At 52.4% G+C, this 21,910-nt stretch overlaps 1 protein-coding gene across 3 annotated transcripts in view; it reads left to right on the forward strand.

Moving 5' to 3' along the window:
• Positions 1 to 21,910, forward strand: part of LOC131211573 (uncharacterized) — a 73,518-nt gene that overhangs the window by 46,432 nt on the left and 5,176 nt on the right. For all 3 annotated transcript variants that reach the window (XM_058205090.1, XM_058205091.1, XM_058205092.1), the window contains 3 exons: positions 13,154 to 13,456; positions 13,522 to 13,923; positions 14,004 to 14,087. In XM_058205090.1, the coding sequence (XP_058061073.1) occupies positions 13,154 to 13,456; positions 13,522 to 13,923; positions 14,004 to 14,087 (789 nt within the window). The remainder of the gene's footprint in view (positions 1 to 13,153; positions 13,457 to 13,521; positions 13,924 to 14,003; positions 14,088 to 21,910) is intronic.

The raw sequence follows: 21,910 nt of genomic DNA on the forward strand, positions 1-21,910 counted from the left end.
TAGATCCGAAAGTTTTGACCCATCGAACCACTGGCCAGAGTAGCGTAAGGACAGCCACCAGCCAAAGCCCCGCACAGGTTTTGGGCTCTCTTGGGGCAGTGAAAGCACCCAGGGCCAGGAGATGAATTGCGAACAGGTCGTCGCGAAGCCCAAGATGGCGGCGGACGGCCGTCGCAAAACATAATGGCTAAAAGGATTGGCTCGTGTTGTTGTTACTGTTTTTTTTTTTCGGCAGCTTTCACTTTCTCCCCCGCTGGGCTCCGACGCCACTGACACGTCCCGAAAGGAAGCCCGAACCAGCACGAAATAAATAACGAAAGACGAGAAAACGATAGCCACCGGTCGGACGGTGGCGGCGGGACACTTTACGATCGAAACAAAATCGAAAACGGATGCCGATGGCACGTAAACAGGTCTGGCCAGGACAGGTTCGGCTTCTAGAACGAGCACGAGAAGGGACTGCTGTCGACTGTGCGCACCCTCCAAAACTGACCAATCTCTGATCGACGTGGCCGGTAGCAGATAGCATTGACTGGGGCTGACATTTGAAACCATATCGGTCGCCAAGTCTCGGGTACTACTGCAAAAAACCTCCCCGGTGCCTTGGTCAAGGAACCGAAGCCCATATTGTACCGTCTTGCTATGATTTACTGACTAATTGATCGCTTTGTTGGGGTTGCTTGATCAGTTAGACAGTGTTAATCATCTCTGTTGCTTTCTGTAGCGGTGTGTCGCGACACCTTAACCCAATTAAAAACGCCACAGGACAGTGCGATCAGTGCCTTTACCCTACTAGACCTAATTCGCATCTCGAGTCTCGTCCAAATATGGACTTCGAATCGTTTTTTTTGCGCTTCGCACCTTTTGGCACCGTCGGCTAATGAACCACCAAACAGACCCTAACGGTACCGAGTCTGGCCGTCAGACCTGGTGTGCCCTATAACTGGACACTGGGCCGGTGGGGGCTTGGTTCTGCGAAACCGAGCTGGTCGCCCCGAAACATTGTTGTAACTCTTCGCGCGGGGAGCACGGTCTCCGTGGTCACAACACGTAGCCCATTTAAGGTCAATATCGATTGCACGGCCGGCCGGAGCGATTGTTATCGTTCGTCGAAGAAAAACGGTTATTGGTGCGGTGTCCGAGGTTGCGAGTTCATTCATCGGAATTGCGGCCCCAAATATCAGGAGCAGGGTCCCACTCCGGGTGTCCATTTTCCTTGACACGGTGGTGGTGACGGTCCGTTCACCGAAAGCCGCTCACTATCTCCCGAAAGGTCCTCCGGCCATTGTTGTGGAGCCCTCCGTTCGTTGGGGGACCGCCTTTGACAGCGGAGCGTGACGTGTGTGGTTGGGGTCAGCACGATTTCAGGGTGAAGCGTGGGGTAGAACCCTGCAAGCAAACACCTATCTCTCGCTCTCTCTGAATACTGGGGCTTTGGTCCACACCGAACGGTACCTGTCATTTGGTCCAACCCCGAGCCTGATCTGCTCGATCCACACTAGTTATTGGCCTTTCGGTCGTTTTGGACCCCGGGAGAATCAAACTGGGCACTGGCGTCTTCTGGGGCTAGTCGGACTCTAGACCATCGTCGGCCACCGGTCGCCTGGGGACTTTGTTGTTTGTTGGCGCCGGTGAACTCGTTCCCTTGGTTACGCCTTCGGGGAGCTACTGCGCAGCGTTGACGCTGGACCCCGAAATAAAACCCGACACGAAGCGGAGGTCCACGAATGGGTCGCAAACATTCCGCCAGAGGTCTCGGGGTCTTGTTTAGCTTTCTGTTCAAATCCGAGTTTCCCATCGTCGGGCGTCCATTTTCACAGCCCCCGTGTTTGACGTTTGAGGCTGGGGCAGCTCGATAAGTGTTTTCTCAAAAGCGCAGTAACCATCGACATCGCTCGGTGGAAAATCCAGTCCAGTGAGTGAGTGAGCTGCAGGACGCACGAAATGATGTTCCAGCGATGGCTTCGCGGCCATCTTTTCGCCAAGGTGAGTGAGCTGGGCCGTGATGGAACCGGGAGTCAGTGAATGTCAGGATATCAGAAAATGGGCTGGCCAGGCGGAGATCTGTGCCAAATTTATGATGCTTCCTGACCGGTCCCACCGGCGGCGGCGGCACTACTTTCTGCATTCCGCCGCGCGAAAGATCCCGACGAGAGTGCGTCGATAAATCTCACTCGTCATCATTATCGGCACCATCAGGCCGAGGGCCAACGGGACGGTGACCGGTCCGACGGTCATCAATCAATCGGCATCGACGGCAGCGGGCATTATCGATTGCAAATCGGTTGAACATTCACCGGGCCAGCCACCGGACCGCTCCTTGGGGCCGTCGGTCAACAAACATTGTTGCCAACGGTTACCATTACTTTGTTTTCGTGTAATGTGCCGAAGTACCGAAGTCCGAAGTTGTTGATGGGCCGTGGTGATGATGATGGGCAGCCCAATGAAAGTCCTTCGCCCGGCCCGGCTGGGTCCGGAGGTTAGGTTCTAAAAATAGGCCGATGTTGGGGGCGTCGGGAGAATTTATGAGCCTTCGTCTATATTTTAGCAGAATCAATAAGGAAGTGGTCAGTGGTCTCGGGTGGCACCGAATTACCCGGAAGATTGATCGATGGAACCCGCGTCCCCGGTTCCCGGAGCTCATCAATTGGAACGGAGGTTTTTCCCGCATTTTTCGCATCCCGCAGTAAGGACTTCGGGAACGATTTGGTCCGTGGCTCCCCGCAGGATCGATGCATAGCTCAACGCGCGCGACTAATGCATTAATCAAGCGCCCGCCTTGGTGATCGTTCGCTACCTCGCCTAATGCCAATCAATTATGCATTTTCTACGGTTCCGGGCGAACCACACGCTCGGCCTCACGCAGGTGACTATCAACGGCGGTGGCCACATTATTCATAAGGCACACGCTGGCTCGTATGTAATTCGCATTTCGCCGGTGAAAGCATGTTGCATGCTAATTCCAGCCGCGCTACATTGAAGTCCGCGCCTAAGGCCGAGGTCCCGCTGCCAAGGCGGAATTTGCTATGCGAGGGGCTAGCTACTGGTCCTCGGTCAGGTTATTGTCGCCCCTGGGGCGGCCCACGGTGACGACCTGGCCTTTGTTTGATTTCGATACCCAGTTCCGGATCAGACCCGGATTTTTTGCTGGCCCTCGCCGGGGGGATGCAGCACCGGTCCGGTGCACCTGATGGCCTTCGTGACTTATCCCTGAAATGTGACTATCCTAAATGTGACTATGTCACAGGGGCAGGGCAGGCCCGTCGCCGGCCGTCGCCTCGTCGCGATTGCCTTTTCGCAGTGTCACCACAACCCTCGATGAAGGCGGTTTTTCTAACAACGCGACGTCTTTTTTCTCGTTTTCAGGTGAGTTCGGCGCACAGATTGTGGCAGGTGAGACTGAGTGAGTGAGGCCCTTGAAACGCATCACACGGCATCACGTGAAAGTGTTATGGGGTGATTCTGGCACCCAACCCAGGTGGATGGAGCTCAGGAGCCACCAGAAACAAGTGTGAAAGTATTGCACAGCCTCATCCCGTGGTGTGCAGTTGCAACAGTGGCGTGCAACCATTAGTTAAATGTGACTAACCAGCGATTAGCCCGGTACGATGGGTAGCCACGGCTGCAACACGGTTGTGGTCCGATTGGTGCATTTTAATCACCCAAAGAGCCGGGCGTGACGCCGACAGATGAGGTGGATTATAATTCGAAACGATCGTATGTGGAGTGGAAGGCATTTAAATGATGGTAACGCGCCGTAGATAAGGTAACATGACACGATAACGATCAGCAACAACGCATTAAGCGCCGTAAAACTAATTGAAAGCCGAAAACGCAACGCTCACCAGCGACGATGCTACGGTCCAAGGAGCAAATGACTTTGATCAACCTTCTTGTGGGAGTTTAAAGGCATTGATGACGGGTCTGATCGGTGCGACCATCCACATCTCATCCTGGGTTCGATTCTCACCCCGGAGTTGGAGTGTTTTCTAGGAGGCCCCCTCATTGCCAATTTCGCGGCCAGTCGATGAAAAACGAAAACAAATCGAAATTTGTTTCTAAACACCATTCGCCAGCTTTGTGCAACGAGCCCAAGACCGGCTGTTTGCTTTCTTTCGCGCGCCCAGTATGTTGCGTGAGTGCTTTTTGGCGAGCCTCGTCGTGTCCAATTATGTTGCTAATCAAAGAATTCGAGGCCCCCGTGCAGCGAGGCACGCACCGCGCCGGGGGCTCCTGGGTGTGTCTTTCACACACCATTTCGCTTCTTTCTAATTAGATTACGATGGCGCAATCGTGGCTGATCATGGATCATGGTTAAATTACTTTACAATGCTTCGGTGCATCATTAGACCAGGCGCGGGCTTATAGGGCGCCGGGGAGTGCAGCCAGCCACCCGAAACCAGGTTAACAGCTGGCTGGCGGCTAGGCCCTCGACATCGCCACCGCCGTTCATTGGATTAGTAAATAAGCTATCGTTTTGGTGGGGGCTGTTCACGACCGGGTGGCCAACCGCCGTAACACCCCGTGCGGTTGTTCACAGATCGTGTCATCCAGGGAATCACTCGCCCCACGTTCCAGGCCCGGCCAGGCCAGGCCAGGATTGGATGGTTGGCTGTGTTTAATCGCCGCCCGTTGGAATAATTTGGGCTTTCTCGCCCGCGGACAAGACGACCAATTAACGCGCTGTGACGATGACGGCGCACCGTGAGGTGAGATTCACGTCGAATCCACCGGGGGGGAGCTGCGCATCATCGCGGCTTACGCGCATACGCACAATGGACTTGGTGGACCGCCGTCTGCCCGTGGCCCAAGTCATTACACAACTAATCTGCCCCCCGGGGATGCTGTTTAGCTTCTTCTGCTGCGTGGAGAGAGTGCTGCACTTGTACACTGGAACCGAGTCCCTTCGAGTTCGTGTTCGATTCGAGGTCCGTGGGACACGCGGATGGAATTGGATAATGTTTTACGGTTCGATTTAGCGATTCGATTGCTATGTGCGCTGGATAATTTTGCATAAAATTAGTCAAGCGCCGACGGGTGTGAAGGTGCTGGCTGGCGATGTGACTTATTACGAGGGTGGTTTATGGTGCTTTTAGGCAGTCCCGGGCAGAAGGTGGCTCACAAGTAAACAGTTGATTGTTGCTAGTAAACAACATCGGTAATTAAAAAAGCTCTCAAGTTGATTTTTTTCGATTTTTTATGACGTTCTATTATTACTCACTCATTTATGGTAGCTAGTTTGAGTATTTTGAGTGATCAACTAATTTTTGGCTGCTGTTTTGCTTGGACGTGTTTTGGCTCATCGTCGAGTTTTGTGTACTCCAAAATTAATTTACCACGAATCGGTAATTTGAATTTTGGAAACATAGAAACCCTCATTTGTTTGTTACTAGTAAGCAGCATCGGCCACTCGAGTTGACGAAAGACGAGTTATGTTTGTTGAATGACCATTTTGGTGTAATGTAGCACCAACTTAAACTTTTAAGCTCTGTTGTATTATCAGGGCTCGCCCTGACGTCTTTCGCTTAGGAGGGATGATGTACGAGCAAGCCATCATTAGCTTGTCAGATATTTATCCCCGGAAAAATTGCAATTTTTGAGGATCGAAAAGTGATCATAGGTAGCTTAGAGCGACTTAAAATCTCTACACACAGTTGCGAATATTAGCTTTTCGCTATACGATTGGCCAGAGGCGAGTGGAATTGGTTTATTTATTCGAATTCGAGCCAATATTAGGAAAGGATTTCACTAGAACCACGTGGACTGTTCGAAACCCACTGGGCGTTGCATACGGGTTATGCTGATAGCATAATGTTTACACCTTCATCCATCGAACGCTCGTTTGATCCGCATTGAGCTTCTTCATTGTGGTCGCGATTTTTTTTTTTCCTGTGGCGTCCGATATCCGAACTCACCATATCGGGGACCATTTGTGTCCGTATGTTTGTGCTCAAATAAAACCACAACCCGCTGCACGCGTGCACTGGGCTGTGGCACGTTCCGCAGTAGCAGCAGCAGCAGATTGCATGCGTTTCCATAACATCCCTGGTGCCTTAGCTCTTCGCCCCTTCAAAACGGGCTAAACAAACATTGTTTAGTATAATAATAAGCTGCCGGCACTGCCGCCCCTGACGGCCAGACAATGTTTGCCGCCGATCGGTCTCGGCCGTCGGAGAGCTTGCGCTGACAAATCAACTCCGAGAAACACAGTCCTCAGACCCACAGACCCGTCGCGAGCATCCCATAAAAGGCTGGGGGTCGGCTTAATTTGTTTCACCTTTTCCAGTGCCACCGGGTTAAAAATGCTTCCCTTTCACCGCCCGCCCGTTCGGGGTGTTGCATCATAACGCGACGCCAACATCGAAAATGCATCGCAACATTTCTATTTCGAAGCGGGCCGGGCCACCGCGTTTATGGTTGATGTGTTTCCCGTGTTCGTGCCGTTTTTTTGGAAGGTCTCCACCGAAAAGGGCACCCTAATCGGGGGCTGCTGCAGGAGGAAGCCAATTAATTGCCTCCTTTGAGGCGCTATCGCTCGGATTGTCGTCACAAATTACGCCGGATAAGCATCGATTTTTGGTGTTTGTTTCGTCCCGGGGCCACGGACTCTCTCTCTCTCTCTCTCTCTCTGGGCCGGTCCGGAATCCGATCCGGAGGGCTCGTGTGAGTAGATTAGTGTTTACCTCGTTTTTTTTTATGTATGTGTGGTGGTTGATCGACGATCCGTTTCACATAAATTATGCTGACGAACGTGTTAAGTAACGAAACTGATCTGCCGGTGCGCTCGGCGGTGTTATGCTCGGCGACCAGTTCGACCCCCTAACTCGCCGTTTAACGGTTTGGTGCACCAAGCTTCCTTCCGGTCCGGTCAAGGGACCTGCGACTGCGTTGCAACATTGTAATCAAAACGCATTCACATCGTTTCTATGTTGGACTATCCGGGGCCAACGTTAGTCGATCGGTGGCTTTCGGTGATTTTCGAGCGAGAGTTGTCGAGCAACGTTCACCACCTCTTTTGGCCCACAAGTCAACGGACCAACTATTTATTGCTCTTTAATTACCTACCGATCGAAAGCTAAAGGCCCCAAACCGGCCCTAATGCCTCGCCAGCACAATTTCGTTCACTTTCTTGCGCTGCAGCCGACGCGGAACCCCGGCAAGCTGGCCGATGAGCTTGGGATCTTTATTTGACTCTGCCGATGCCGCCAGTTTTGGGACGCAGGCGTGTGTGTGGGGGGTATGGTGTGTGGGCTGTGGGGTCTGCACGCCACCACTAGGAGCGTTCGGGTGGCGGGAGTTTTTTCGCGAGATCCGCGCCGGGCTAATGAGACGGATAAAGTCAAACGGTGGGCATGTGGGGTCAACGTTATTAGCGGCCGGTAATTGCGCACCTTGTGGCTGATTTAAGATATTACCCCAACCAGTTAAGCGTTTTCATTGACCTGGATGGTGGAGAGCATTTATTTAGCTGTCGGTCAGGCGGTTACGTGTCTCGTTGAACCGCTTTGCACGTTGGTGATTCAATTAGCATGCAAAAACGGTTGAAATTCTTTCCTAGCCGACTCAATATCTGGTGTTTCATTAATTATTTTGAATGTGCTAAATTTTTTCTTTTTTATAGTTTATTTTCTAATTTGCTTGTAGGTTTGCAACTTTCCTTTTTGTCTTATAACTGTTCGTTTTATGTATTTTCCTTTCAATTGAAACATATTTTAAACTGAGCTATTTGCTTTGATTTTGTTTCTTGCGAGTTGCAGCCCTATGTCGGCAGGTCCTATGTCGGCAGGTTGGCCATTTTTGCTTTTCATCCGAAGCAGGTTTTTGGCGAAAAGTATTCGCCACAGATTATGTCACACGTGTCAGAGTGCGTCGTTGATGTTAGAAAGTGGTTCGTACGCCGCGGTCGCTGTAGATTGGCGCAGGAGATCCTCAGGTCCCGGTTGACGGCAGACGCACCGAACCGGGTGGGCCAATTTGGAAGTACTTTGCTCTCACACAAATTGAATCCAAAATTAGCCAATCAAAAACAAAACACAGAAACAATAGAGAGCCTCGCATGACATGCGCGTAAATGAGCGTTGCCAATTTTCTCGAGAAACACCTGAAGCTTCCCTATTTTTTAGCAAGTGCCAAACGTTGAGGCTCCGATTCTGGTTCGGATCTTCACAAGCATAAAAACGCTTCTCCCTGTTCCGTTCAAGATGGGCGCCGTTTGCCGGTGATTACGATTGTGGCAAATCTGTCAATCACCACCGGGCTGTGAAAGGGGTGTATGATGTAAAAAAGGTATGATGTGGCCAAATGTTGCCAGCCAGATTCAAGAGCTCTCCTAGGTCTTGATCTTACGCATGCAAACGTCAAACGAGGTGTCAATATTTTGACACGATCCAAAGTGAGGGTTGCATAATCCCGGGGATTTAAAATGGCACACACGTATCGGTCACGTGCGAAAACACTACGCCCACTTGAACATTCCGTAATCGGCCGATTATTGGAGAGTGCAAATTGGGGGAAAACTGTCAAACGGGTCCTCGGTCCTGCTCCAGGCCAACTAACCCCCGTGTGGAGAGTATTTAATTACGGAAAGTATGGCCAATCGATTGGCTGGCTCACGCTCGGGAATTGTAAACGCTTCATTCGTTCGAATCGAATTCGTTCGCCACAAACGATTGATGATTAGGCCGGCCTGCCCGGTTGCTGATCACTTGATAATGGCGCCGTTGCCGTGGTGCTTGAAAGTGGCCTGCCCGGAACCATGGGCAGGTAATTTCGGTTCGGTAATTTCATAATTTAACCAGATTAAATAATGTTGCCCCGAAACCGATCGGAAGTGGCTCGGCTCCAGGATCGGAAGGTTCGGACGCTTGGGTTGGGCACAACAATTCCTGTTGACCAACAAGCAGATCTATTAGGTTTTGAAGACATTAAAATGGGAGTTTGTAAGAGATATAACGTTAGAAAACATTGGAACATTGGCCTCACCAAAATGGGCTTCGAGCACAAGAATTGTTGTAATTGAAACACGCTTCACTCGGTTCCAAAGACTTTTTGGCTCCAATTATAAATATCATCCCGCTGGGGCCTAAGCAAAGAGCGACATGCCGCCTGCTCCTGCTCCTGCTCCCTTTAAGTGCTTCCCATTCTCGTTACCAAGCCACAAAAAAGCCATTCGGTTATAATTAAATGTCTTAGACGGCGGACTCCGTGGCGGATATTGCGCGGTAAAACACGGTGCCATTTTATGCTGTCCATTTACTTCCAGCTCGTGATCTCGGCCTCATTCGCTGAATCCAAAAAAAAACAACATCCAGTCCACCAGCGAATTTGCGAATCACTCGATCGATCGATCGATCGAAACGTGATCGATCTGTTTCCCTCCCAGCCCGGGGGCCCCATTGCAATTTTACAGTTCCGTCTGCCGAGCCGGGACAGGGTCGAGACGGGCAGAGTCAGCCGTTTCCGCTTTTTAGACCGCGTTTCGCAGCGTGACGTTTTGCGTGACCAAAATAAGGCCCCACCGATGGACCGTTAGCCAGTTAGGGGCTTCGGCGGCTCCAGACCGATCGAACGCCGATCGAAAGGGGCCTGACCGCAATTTCCGGTCTCGCTCCGGCCAAAGTCTTGGTGTCTCAGCCGCGGTGCGATCGAAGGCGAGTAGAACGAGGGCCCGTCCCGATCCCTGTCCGATGCTTCAGAAGACCATCGCCATCTTCGAGCAGGACGAAGTGGGACCGTGGGATTGCGTAATGGTACCACGCGCATATGAAGTGTCTTTCGGATGCGGTAATTCGGGGAAAGCATCAAGTGCCCATCGAGAGAGGGCGACCAGCTGCAAGTTGGTGGTGCTCCGGGGTGAAAGTATCGGGAGAATACATTAGCGTCGTGCGTTGGTCCGATGTGAAGTACGCGTCCCAACACTCGCTCCGCATGGTTGGTTGTCGGACAAAACAGCCTTCAGCTGATCGACATTTCATGGCCCGTATCGGGGAGCTCTCGCCTTCGCAGACCGAAGGCTTCTTCGTGGGTAGCGTTGTCCGACCGATGGGGATGCCAAACAGAAGGATCAATGTTGAGTGTCCGAAAACCGACAGCAAAGCCCCCGGAGTTAGAAAGAACGTTGAGAGTACGAGGTGGGCCGCTGAATTTTTCCTCTCGCGGTCTGATGAGCTGACAGCAGCAAGGTGACGAAATAAGGATGATGATGATGATGACGCCGATCGGACGCAATTACACTGTCGGTGGTGTGTGTAATTGCAGCCACCGATCGTTACCGTCCGCAGCTCTCCGCAAGAAGCCCGCCAGTTGACCAAGATTCGGATGGGGAATTTTCGGTTAAGGTTATTAGGCCCGTGTTGTCGGTGTTCACCCTCTCCGAGTCGCACCCTTAGCACCGTGCCGACGAATGGAAACAAGATTCAAAAATTGATCGGTTCGGCGAACCGGTGAAAAGCCACCGACGGCAATATCTTCGTGTCGTAAGATCTAGTAATGTCAAACATCTTCGTGCCCGTTCGCCGTGCACCTCAAACAACGGCTTGTTGTGATTTTTGGTGATACTCTGCCGGCGATCCCCAATTGCTACTGTGAACCCCGCAGACCAATTTCCAGTCGACTAATGGCGCAGGGGGCCGCAATGGGCCGAACAAAATTACCGAATAATCCCCAGGAGGGAACAGGGGGGGGCGCCCGTTCCTCGCTATGTCCCTGTGACGTGCGCATCCAACCGATGAAAGGCCCGATAAAAATACGTTCGAATAGATGCCGATTAGTGCGAAAGCCTCGACGACGTTCGGAGTGACGTCGATTCGGTTTCACTTTCGCCCGGTTCCGTTGCCGCCGCCGCCGATCGCCGCCGTTGCCGCCGATCGAGTCGCCGGCGTTCCGCACAAATCGTCATCAGGTCGCCGTATGCTGCTCGCTCGGAAGAAAGTGATTTATGGGATTCGTTCCGTTCCGGAGCCCACGATAACGATAGCCGATTGCGACTGCGATGAGTTTCGTGCGCGAAAGAGATGGCAATTAGGAGAGGGGGTTGAGGCTGTGTTTTGCGTGTTTTTTTCTGCGAGCAGACCACACGAGGGATGCGATCGTGTTGCATAAGGCACACTCGGTACTAAGCTGCATAGGGTGGTGCTAGATACTAGTGTTTTGATTCCGAAGATAAGGCGCAAAATATTGACCGTCCTGCAGAAACTAAATGTCGTTTAAGTTTTTAGCTTTAGCTTTCGGCGAAAAACCAATCAGCCAACGAAAATGGGCCGATGATGTCGCCAGACTAAAATCTGCACCAAACACTCGTAAGTCGGTGCTCGGGTGCATTGGCTTTTCTTGCACGACTTCCTTCTGTTTATTAAAATGAGGTGGAAATATCCTTTTTAAATTTCGTACAGTTGAGTTGAAGACTCACGCACTTTGGAAATGAGTTTTTAATATTTTCCAATTTTCTGCCAGCGTATAGCGTCCCATTTCGACAACATCGAAGTTTTTACTAAAGATTTACAATTTCCAAAGTTAAGTTTTATCGGTTAAAAGTTAAGTAAAAGTAAAATCCAAACACTAGATGCATCACCCTATACATTTCACCAGCTCAGCTCTCGGCAGCGGCAGCCATGTGCCGTGCCTGGCGATCGATCGGGTTCGGGGTTAATCGAGAGAGAGATTGAGTATCGAAAGGATCATCGGATGGAGTCTGCACGTCGATCGACAAGTGCTCAGGCTCCTCAGGAGCCTCCGTCGCTTCGTCGAATCCCCCCGATAATCGAGCGCTCGACGCCCAAGAACCCTCTCCCAAGTGGCAAGTGGCGGGTTCGGTAATCGTGCCGAGCCATGCCCGGACATGCCCGGAATTCCACCGGAGCCTCACAGCCTCCCGCAGCCTGGGGTTGGGAATAAATCATGCCACCGTCCTTAATGGCTGTCCCCGCACTCTTTCGACCTCCTCGTTATCGGCCCCCAGGTCTGGTGCGGTGCGTGAGCCTCGATTGCGGACCTCAATTTATGCAAAAGCACCCCCTACTCGCCTCCCCCCACCATATGGCAAAAGAAATTGCGAACTGCCCACACAACTTTCACTCGGCACCCTGTCACCTGTCACCCAGACCCAGGCCAAGAGATCCAGAGGGACCTGCCTCAGCTACTGCCTCAGCAAACCTCCCCACTTTTGTGGGTCGCCCAAAACTCGAAGAAGTTCAATTTTCCTTTCGATCCGTGGCTCACCGGGGGCTCTCGGAAATAACTCTCCGTTTCGTTGCGGTCGGCAGGTTGCCCGGTTCGGTCCAGTCCGGTCTGGTCGGAAGGCACGACTTTGGCTGCGAGTCACGCAATCTTTTATCACTTTCTCACCGTTTCAATATGGATCGGAGGTCGGTCAGCGTTAGTTGATGTGGAGCCCCCGGGAGACCCGGGAGATTAAACACAAGCGGTCCACGCAGAGCCCGGTTCGGCACATTGCGCGGCGTGCAGTGCGTCGGCGCAATGTAGACGGCGCAATGCAGACACTGTTACATAAATTTTCCCGGCCAGCCAGGCGTGGGGTTGTCGGCTTTGTGGGATATTGGAGCGACCGTTGGTGGCGTTCATCCCACGCACCACGCACCTTCCCGTACACCCGTCAGCCACATCGCAGCGTCGGCGGGGCGAGCATAAAAAGGCGACGGCCAGGTGACAGGTTGCTGAGTGCTGGAGCAGAGCCCCTGGCGGTCCCGGTGAAAACCTGTGAAAAGAATCGCTTCCCCCCCCAGCACTGGCCAAAAACCGGTTCCGTCCATTGTGTAAGGGAAGGCGGGAAGTAAGAAAGTGGCCGCCAGAAGTGGCTCGCGATGCACGCACGCCGGCAGAGGAGCGCCGTAATCATGATCATTGCCCGGCGCAATGGCGACAACAAATGGCTTATGCGCTTTGGCCTGTATGGTTGCGGGGTCCGTTTGGGGGCCCGAGTGGACCGATTAAAAGTTCAATGTCTCTTTTTCTGGCCTCGCCTCGCACCGGTTTTGGGGCCGCACTCGCTCGAACCCCGAGAATGTCCAGCCGGCCGGCCGGCGCTGCTCGGGAAGGATTATTTCGATTATCACAGGCGACCATGTGCGCGCCGTGTTTCGGGCCCATACCCATACCAATTACTGACGCTGTTTCTCTCATCTCCGGCTCGTTTCAGATGCGAAAATTGCGTGAGACAGAATCATGTAGCGGCACCATTAGCAAGTGTAACAGCAACCACAGCATCCAATCTGTCGACGCCGATTACGAACAGCTGGAAACGAGAGAAACGCTGGAGCTGACGATTGTCACGGCAACGACAACGACCAGCCCGGTCCCGGCAGCGGAAGTTGTGTCAACCGCGGCTGGCAGCGACTGTCACCCGAATCGGAGATCAAACGGTCGGCCGGAGCCGGCGGCCGATTTACTAGGAATAGCCACGACGACGTACGGCAACGATGAGGCTCCACAGCCAGCGCTGGTAGGTGTAGCGGACCGGTATTGGAGCTCCCGGTGGTCTAATAACTCCCGGTTTCCATTCCACAGCCGTACGAATTACCCCAACGAACCATGGAAGCTCACAGCGACGACAACGACCACATTAGCAGTAGTAGCAGTAGTAGCTGCAGTAGTGCCAGTAGTGTAGAAACGAAACGCCTAAGTGCATTAGCGAAACAATCGACACCTCCCATCGACTGCCGAGACCCATCGCTCGGATCGGACACGGATTCGGCCCTATCCTCGATGAGTCCGCAGCCGAGCAGTTTCGGACCCGCGGAACCGGTCACGGATCCGTGGCAGGTGTGCGGTGGTGGCGGCGACGCCACAGAAAAGCTGACGAGGATAAAGACGCAGCTGGACGAGATGCAGCATCGGTACGGGTCGCTCGGACAGGACTACGCGGCCGCCAAGGATCAAATCGATCGGCTGGAGCGAGAACTGCTGAAGGTCTGACTACACTGAGAGGTGGTGCCCGCCATAAACTAACCTACTCCCCCCCGTTCGTTTGTATTTTCCACTCCCCTCAGGCCACGAAGGAGACCCATGAACTGCGCGAACAAAACGAACTTCTCGAGTTCCGCATCATCGAGCTCGAAGAGAGCCACGACAAGGTAAGCGGAGACACACACACCCATTCCCACAGTTTCTTGCAGCTGACGTACAGGTGGCGCTAGCATTGTGCTCGATTAGCCGTGTTTCTCACCGATTCTCGTTCGAATCTTGGCTAAGTTATTTTTCCTATAGTCTCGGAAAAGTTGTTATCTTGGCTAAGTTATTTTCCGTAATGAAAAAAAACGGAAATAGTAAAAATACGAACAGAAATCGATTCGGTAGTACAACATAACCCCCGAACATCAAGAATTGGCCAGTGTTTTTCAAACCTTAGAGTATATAACGAATGCGCGCGTGCCTATACGAATCGGGCGTTCACTTCGATTGCGATCGGTTCCTTTTGTTTTGATTGAGCTTTACGAGTGCATCGCACATTAAGCGGCCCCCGGGCCAGTCCGATGGTGGACAACTCAATCTGTCACCAACGGAACGGGTTCCGATTAATCATCTACCAGTCCGTAGCCCGCAAGTTTCGGTTGCTGAGGGTCACCGCCGGAATCGACCGTAGTTGGGGGCGCCACCAGCCCAGCAGCTGCGGCACTAATACCCGCCCGGTTCCCCTCAGGTGGGGGGCCTTGGGCGAATAATTGGATTACGAATCGGACCATAATTCATGGCCGGGAGACTTGGTCGGGCAGGCCCCCTTCCCAGCAAAGCGATCCATACCCGCGGGCGGGTCGCAGGAATGAATTAGATCAGGTTTCAACATTTTTTGTAGCGATTATGCCGTTTTGCCGGGAGCTCCGAGTGGCCCCGCGCTATTGGCCCGAAATTGATTGATTTGGTGGATGGCGACTGTTTTGAATGGTTAAATGGTGGTGCACTCTGATTCACGTCTGAAGTGAAAGCAAAAAAAAGGTGTTTACACGCTACCGTGTACTGCTCGAAAATGTTGACCATAAACTGCATTTAGTATCCTTTCAACCACCATCAATTCGCGCGCGAACATTCGCGTTTTATTATGTTAATTTTATAATGATCCATTTTTATCATCCGTGTGCCCATGTCGGGCACATTATTTGTTAGTGGCCACTTTGGAGTGTTAGGGCCGGGCTCAACATTCCTTCGGAACGCCCATTTTCAACGCTCGATTAGCTTTCCCCACTCGAGAGCGCCGATCACGATCCCATGCTCGATCACGCACCGCTCGCTGTTGTTTATGTTGTGCGGTGTTTATTCACGGTGAACATCTTGCCCGAACCAAAGCCACACTCGAAACTCGGTGCGACGCCAAAACTGGCCTCACTTAACGCCTCCACAAATCGCCGCAACAATGTGTCGCTGTCGGTGTGTCTGTTTGTTGTGTGAGTCGAGGGTGTTGATTATTGATTTCAGATCGCCAACAACACACATCAAGGGTTCCCGGGCCTCACACAGCTCACGGGGATGGTTTCGCGTGGTCCTCGCACGCCGTCCAGCGGCTGTCAGTGACTAATCGATCTCAAACAGACACCGAAAGGTGGAGCGCGGTTTGCGGTTTTTCTCACGCCGCCGTCGAGTGGCTGGCCAGCAACATTTTATGCTACGCTGACCGTGGCGCGCCATCGGCCCGAATGAATGAAGTGCCCCCGGCTGGGTGGATGTGTCGCGTCGATTGATTCCTGTTGTTTGTCCCGCCTGCCCGACCGACCGACCGACTGGGTGTCCCCAGCATAATGATCGGTAAAGTCTGGGCTCCGCGATATTTATTTATCGTACACAGGTGTGCCAGGCGGCCGGCTCTTTCCGCGCCAGTCAGCTAGCCTGGACCGGCCAGGATTAGTCATAATTTAGCCACTCGGGTCGGCCCAGGGCCCCGGACACACTATTGACACAGGCTGTTCGGACGGAGCGCCACCTCCACTTCGCCGTCCAGCAGTCGGACATTCACTACTTTGATCTTTGACGGGCCACGGGCCACGCTAATGACAGCGCAGATGGCGGCCACGTTCGCGCCGTGTCCGTGTGCGTGTGCGGTTCAGTTCTGGGAGGTTTGCGCGTTTCGATCGCGCAAGATTTATGGAACGACCGGGCCGGGCCGGGCCGGTCCCACCGTCGTTGGTGGTGGCTGGGGCTGCTTGTTGTAAGCGTTCACTAATTAGTCACTTAGTCGCAGTCGCTCAGCGGGCCGGCCGCATGTACCAGGGCCGCACGTTCTGGAGTGACCGGAGGGTGTGGGTTATCCAGCCCCAATCGAACAATGAGCCGAAAGAGCTGAAAGATACAATAGACAGAACACCATTTCGTTCTGCTTTAAATCGATTCACATTTTGTTTGTTGCTCCCGAAGCTGGAAACACCATTTTGGATTTATGGTTTTACTGAGCGTGTCATAAAAGACGCCCGCGGCACGGCTACCATCATCCGCTGCTGGTTCTAGGAAGTAGCAGCTCGGTCTACATAATAAATTCTCACCCAACAGCCGCTGGCGGCCTGTCAGATCTGCTGCCTGCGGCCAAGGAGGTCACCGGTTACAAGCTTATCATACCCGGTGCCAGCCAAATGTGGGAAAGAATAGCGATCAGCAGCGGTTCCACCGGCGGATGACCTTCTTCGCTCCGAAAGGGAGCTCCCTGCCGTGTCGTGAGCAGCCATTTTTAATAAATAAAAATATAAATAAGTTTCACATCATTACATGGGGGGCAGCTAAAGCGGCTCGAGCGTTCAACGTCTCCGCTACAATTTATTCACCTTATTGCCCTCGAAGCCCCTGAAACCGTTCGCATGACATAAACACCTTCAACTTGATCTTTATTTTACCGGTGGAATGCTGTCACTGAAGTCCCCACCCCACTGGTTTTAGGGGTTGGCTTCCGTTTGGCGAATAAATTACGTACCCCATCGCACAACACGATGTGAAATTATCTACAATACTGTTTGAATAATTTAAAACAAAAACCCTTTTCCCGATCTGCTCCCGATGGTGATTGATGATCGTTCATTGATCGCGCTTCGGCTTTCGGTGGAAAACCGTTGGCCCCCGACGACGCTGCTCGAGCCAGAAGTCGTCTCACTCACGATCGTTTACTCGAACTCGAACGCTTCCGTGCGATCGGGCGGCGTGGCCACGGGGAAAGGGAACGGGGGCCTTTGGCGCGCGCACATGGTCCGTTCCGGGGGCTTCGGGCGCATGTTGACGCGCGGTTCGCGCGCAGTTGCAAGCTCGATTGCGCGGGCGTCGGTCGGACTCGGTTAGGTTTCTTCGCTCCGCACTCGTTCGTTCGTGTTTCCTTCGTTCCTCCGTACGCATAAACAAACGGACGCGATGCGGACGATGGGGTTCGTCGCCGGTTGAAGTCTTTCGATCCGATGCGGCCCGCTGCTTAGTTTTCGGCGCGGCGCGGCGTGGCGTGAAATCCACCCATCCACGGGGAACGGACTCGAACTCGGACGCCAGCCTGCTCGTGGTCCCCGTGACTCCCGGCGGCTCGGAGATCAATCAGCGCGAAAGTTCGCGTTTTAATTGCCGCTGACAATGATTGATACTCCGCTCCGCGCTCGCCAGTGGTTCGTGAGAGCGATCGAGTCCACGAATTGAGGGTGATCATCGTCGGCACGGCAGCATCACCGCGGACGATCAATACTAGATCGGCAGACAGACCGGAGCGGGCACGGGCGGGCCCAAGAAGGGCACTCCTATCTCGATCTCGGCGTCCAGCTGGCGTCAGCCAAAGTGCGCTTGTGTGGGTGCGTGTGGTGATCAACATCTTCGTCAGTGGCTCTAGTAGCAATCGGGGCACGGCTTAGCAGGTCGGGATCGGTGTCAAACGCTTCGCCCCGATAGGACCCACGGGCGGCACTTTTGGGCGGGCCGTAAAATATGGGTTTTGTGTGTGCGTTTGTGGCTCAGCGAAAGTTACGATCGTGCTATCGTGTGTATGGGTGTGTAGATGAAGACGATGTATGCCGGTCACCGGTCTGCGGTGTTAAAACACATTAACACCGACTACGGCTGGGCGAGTGATTAGTAGCAAGATTCTGTTTTAGTGTCCCATAGCTGGGTGGGCGTGAAGAGCTCACCAAATGCTGTCACGCGTCGTGCGGGAGGAGTGAAACCGAAGGCGAATACATTGGCTCCAGCTGAGCTATTTTACCGAATGGTATGTGTCGATGTTTGCCGTCACTAATTGCTCCATAAATTAGCCCCTTTAGGTATCAGCCCGCTAAGCCCGTCAGTTGGATTGGAAGAGTTCGATCCGTTTGATTCTCTACGGATCGACAATCGTTCGAGCATTGTTGATGCGTGCGTCCGCATTCGCTAGTCTAGTAACACATCGATCAGCACTGCGTCGTTGCAGTCAAACGTCCAATTTATTTAGCACACGGGCTGAAAATTTTGAGTCTTATTCGTCAACATAATCTCCTTCAAGAGCCACCCCAGTGCTGCTCTAACATTTCAACCCCACTTTTGTAGAACGATTTATCTTTTCTGTTTCAAAAAAAGGCATCAGTTTCAGAGAAAACCTTTTAATTCTGGTGAAATTTCTTACGGAATGTGGGAGCAACTAAAAGTTCAATTCATAACGCGTTATAATATTCACTGTTGATGGTCCTTTCTCAAGACAGTCGATGAATGTTACACCACGCACATCTCAAAATACCGAGGCCATAACCTTTTTGCAGCCGATTGTTATGCTTTCGGGCACTTCGGACGAGGTTCACCAGTTGAACTCCACTCAGATGCCGATCGTTTGAATTTCGGAGAGAAGTGATGCATCAATGTTTCGTCCATTGTCACATATCGACGTTTGTTACGTTTCAAAATGGCCCAACATTGCTAAGAATCTTCAACACGTCCTTGGTCAACAGTGAGCAAACGCGCTACTTTAGATAAACGTGCTTTGGATATCTATAAAATGTCAGCTAATGACGCAACTTGACTTTTCGATCCTTTAGAAGGATATTGTGGATTTTTTAAATGTTTTCTGGCGTTACTGGCCTCATTTGGACATCCAGTGCAATCAGCGTCATCGGCGTCTTATAAGCCTGCTCCAGCCATTACTTCACTTAAACAGTATTTTTCCCCATCAAGCTTCACTCATCTCACTTCTGCAAAAAGAAATTCAGGGTCTTGGTCTTTTTGGCCAAAACTGCTCATTGGAAGTCCCTCAGTGTCCCTGTGCGATGTCCATTATGTCTTTCGAGCATCGACTAATAACTTTCCACGCGAAAAGAGCTCACGAAGCAAACGGAACGATTTTCGTGGACCGATCAGATAGCATTATCAGACCGACGATGGCCGGCGCCAATTCGTGGTATTCGAATCGAACTTTGCTCGACGATTTGCGACGTTGCGAGGGGCACGCTTTCTTCTCTCGGCCCCCATTGCACCACCCAATGCAAATGCAAATGGCCATCATTTTCCACTCTAATATCTCAATCCAATTCACGTCGCCGACGGGGACAGGGACGAACCGGTGGCCGAGCGGGGGGCCTCTATTGGTAAACCGTAGGGTCATGATCTTGCTCATAACGCTCGGGGTGTACATTTCGGAACAACGCGGAGCCGATCACAATGGGCGCGAAGAAGAGGACGAAAATCCGCTCACTCGCCCCGTGTTGACCTTCGCCGATGGTGCTGCATGGCCCACCGTGTTCTGTGGCTCTTAATTTTGTGGCCCCCTCCTGTGTCCCTGTTTATGTGTGCTCTATGGTCTTGTAGTGCCGCCGTCGCCACCGTCACTCGCGGAATGGTAGGCAAATCGGGGGCCTCGAAGTACACTTTGGCCGCGGGCGCACAATTCGTTAGATCCAATTTTATGATTTCACCCTTTATACCGCTCGCCAAGTGGCGGCGCATGAAATGGCCCCAAGGCCCGACGGCTCGACCGGTGGAGCGGCCACCAAAAACAGATCGTCTCACGACTTTAAGCCGTCGTGGCCGGTGACCATCGGCGGGCGCAATAATTATTTCGGTACGCTGCTTTCGGAAGCCGGTGCCACTCGGTGCCCCAGAAAAGCAAGCCTGGGATGGCTGGGCGATTTCGTGACGACATTACGAGGCACTGGCAGGCGTCAGTCGGCGCCAGAACGCGCGCGACGGATTCAGTAGCGAGATAACAAAATAGTTCACCACGCCCCTCACCAGATGGCCACATGGGGGAGGTTGGCCACACCGGAACAGCGGACTGACAACCAACAAAAGACCATAAAAATTCTTCATCACATATCTCCCGTGGACAGCGCGGAACGAGAATCATAAATAAAAACATAAATTAACGAATTACGCGCACCACCGCCGACCGCCGACCGCCGACCGCCGACCGCCGAGTTCCACGCCCTACTTCCGAGGTGGGGCGGCTGCGATGCGAAGGACCCTGCCGGACCGAGCCCAGGGAGGGAGCTACCGTATCTGCGTTCGCTGACTGGCCTGGCCCGACCCGCGGTGATAGCTGGGAAATGGAGCCCTTTTTGTTGTGCGCAAGCCGACGAGAGCGGGTCGGTGACATGGGGCGCGTGCGTGAGACTTGCCGCGCGGTGCGTTGCGTGTGCCCCGCGCGGTGCACGCACCGAAAGATGCGCCGGAACCGATAATTATCGGAGTCCAAGACCGAGCCCCTTAACCAGTGGGAACGCTGCGTTCGCTGCGCGCGTTGGGAAAATCCACAACCGTGACAGCCAAAGCTAGTTGCAGCAACCGCCGGCAGAAAGTGTAGTTGAACGACCCGGGGGGCCCGGGACTCTCGGGTCGGATTGGGGATCGGATTTGTGTACCATTTCGCACGCAGGTCCAGGCCATCCGTTCGATTCGCAATGGGAAGCAGTGCAACAACACTCGGCTCGGCGTCCAAACTGACGTTTCTTGAAGCTCCAGCGGGGGTTCTTATCGGCGAAACAAGACGCAAACAGTACCGCAGGCTGACAAACGAACGCAACGGTGGCGCAAGCGACGAACCCTTCGGCGAACGTTTGTTTCTCCTCGATTCGGTTGATCAATCAACCGAAGCATCAACTTCGGTTGTTGGAGCGTGTGAAAGGATCATATTCTGCTCGGCTCGGCCAGAAAACTCCGTTAAAGAAATTGTGGTCATCTATGGAACTCTGGAGCGAAAGTTAATGTCTTCAAACAGAAAGTCACATCCAATATATTGTAGATCAAGCCTTGTTAGGGTGCTTCTTTTGTTGTTCTTCGATCGAACAGCAGCTGTTTGGTTATATCGAATTGTGGTTTAAAGATTGCTTGATCAATACTTGTTACGGAAGGGACCTAGCGAGCGAAGGACATGCAATCTTTAGTTTTCCCGTCTTAAACCCGTTCGTCAATTGAATTAATTGTTCTGGGATGGAGAGGCTACATGGAAACTACTATCTGACATTGGAGGTCTCAAGAAAAGATTGTTTCTGGTGATAAAAGTAGCAGCGGGATCCGGAGGATTACTTAGTTAATGATAACTGATTTTATTCTACAATTTTCATGTATTATACAGTAATTTGTCTTAGTCTCTTTCTATCTATACATCGTTTCTCGGTTGTGGTCGACCCGTTTTATGTTTAATTTTCGTCCTGCGATCTAGATCCCTTGTTGTGGTCATGCATCTCCGACGATTATTTGTCGTACCGTTTACATTTCGCTTTCTTGCCTTAAACGTATTTTAAGACGCAGGCTGAATCAACGCGGTTTCAAATTTATTTGAGAATCGTAGAAACCATTCCGTCAAATCTTTTTATTGTTTGTGAAGATCGGAGGTTGAAGTTCGTCGCGTTCGCAACATTACTCTTACCCTGAGCGGCCAAAACTCCTTCTGAGGATTTCGCTTGTGATAGATTCTTCAAACGTCCAGCCTTCGGCTGCAGACGGACACTCTAGATCTGACTGGTGCTAGTACCTGACGGCCTCTGCGGGA

This window comes from Anopheles bellator, chromosome 2 (assembly GCF_943735745.2).
Source record: "Anopheles bellator chromosome 2, idAnoBellAS_SP24_06.2, whole genome shotgun sequence".
Classification (NCBI taxonomy): domain Eukaryota; kingdom Metazoa; phylum Arthropoda; class Insecta; order Diptera; family Culicidae; genus Anopheles; species Anopheles bellator.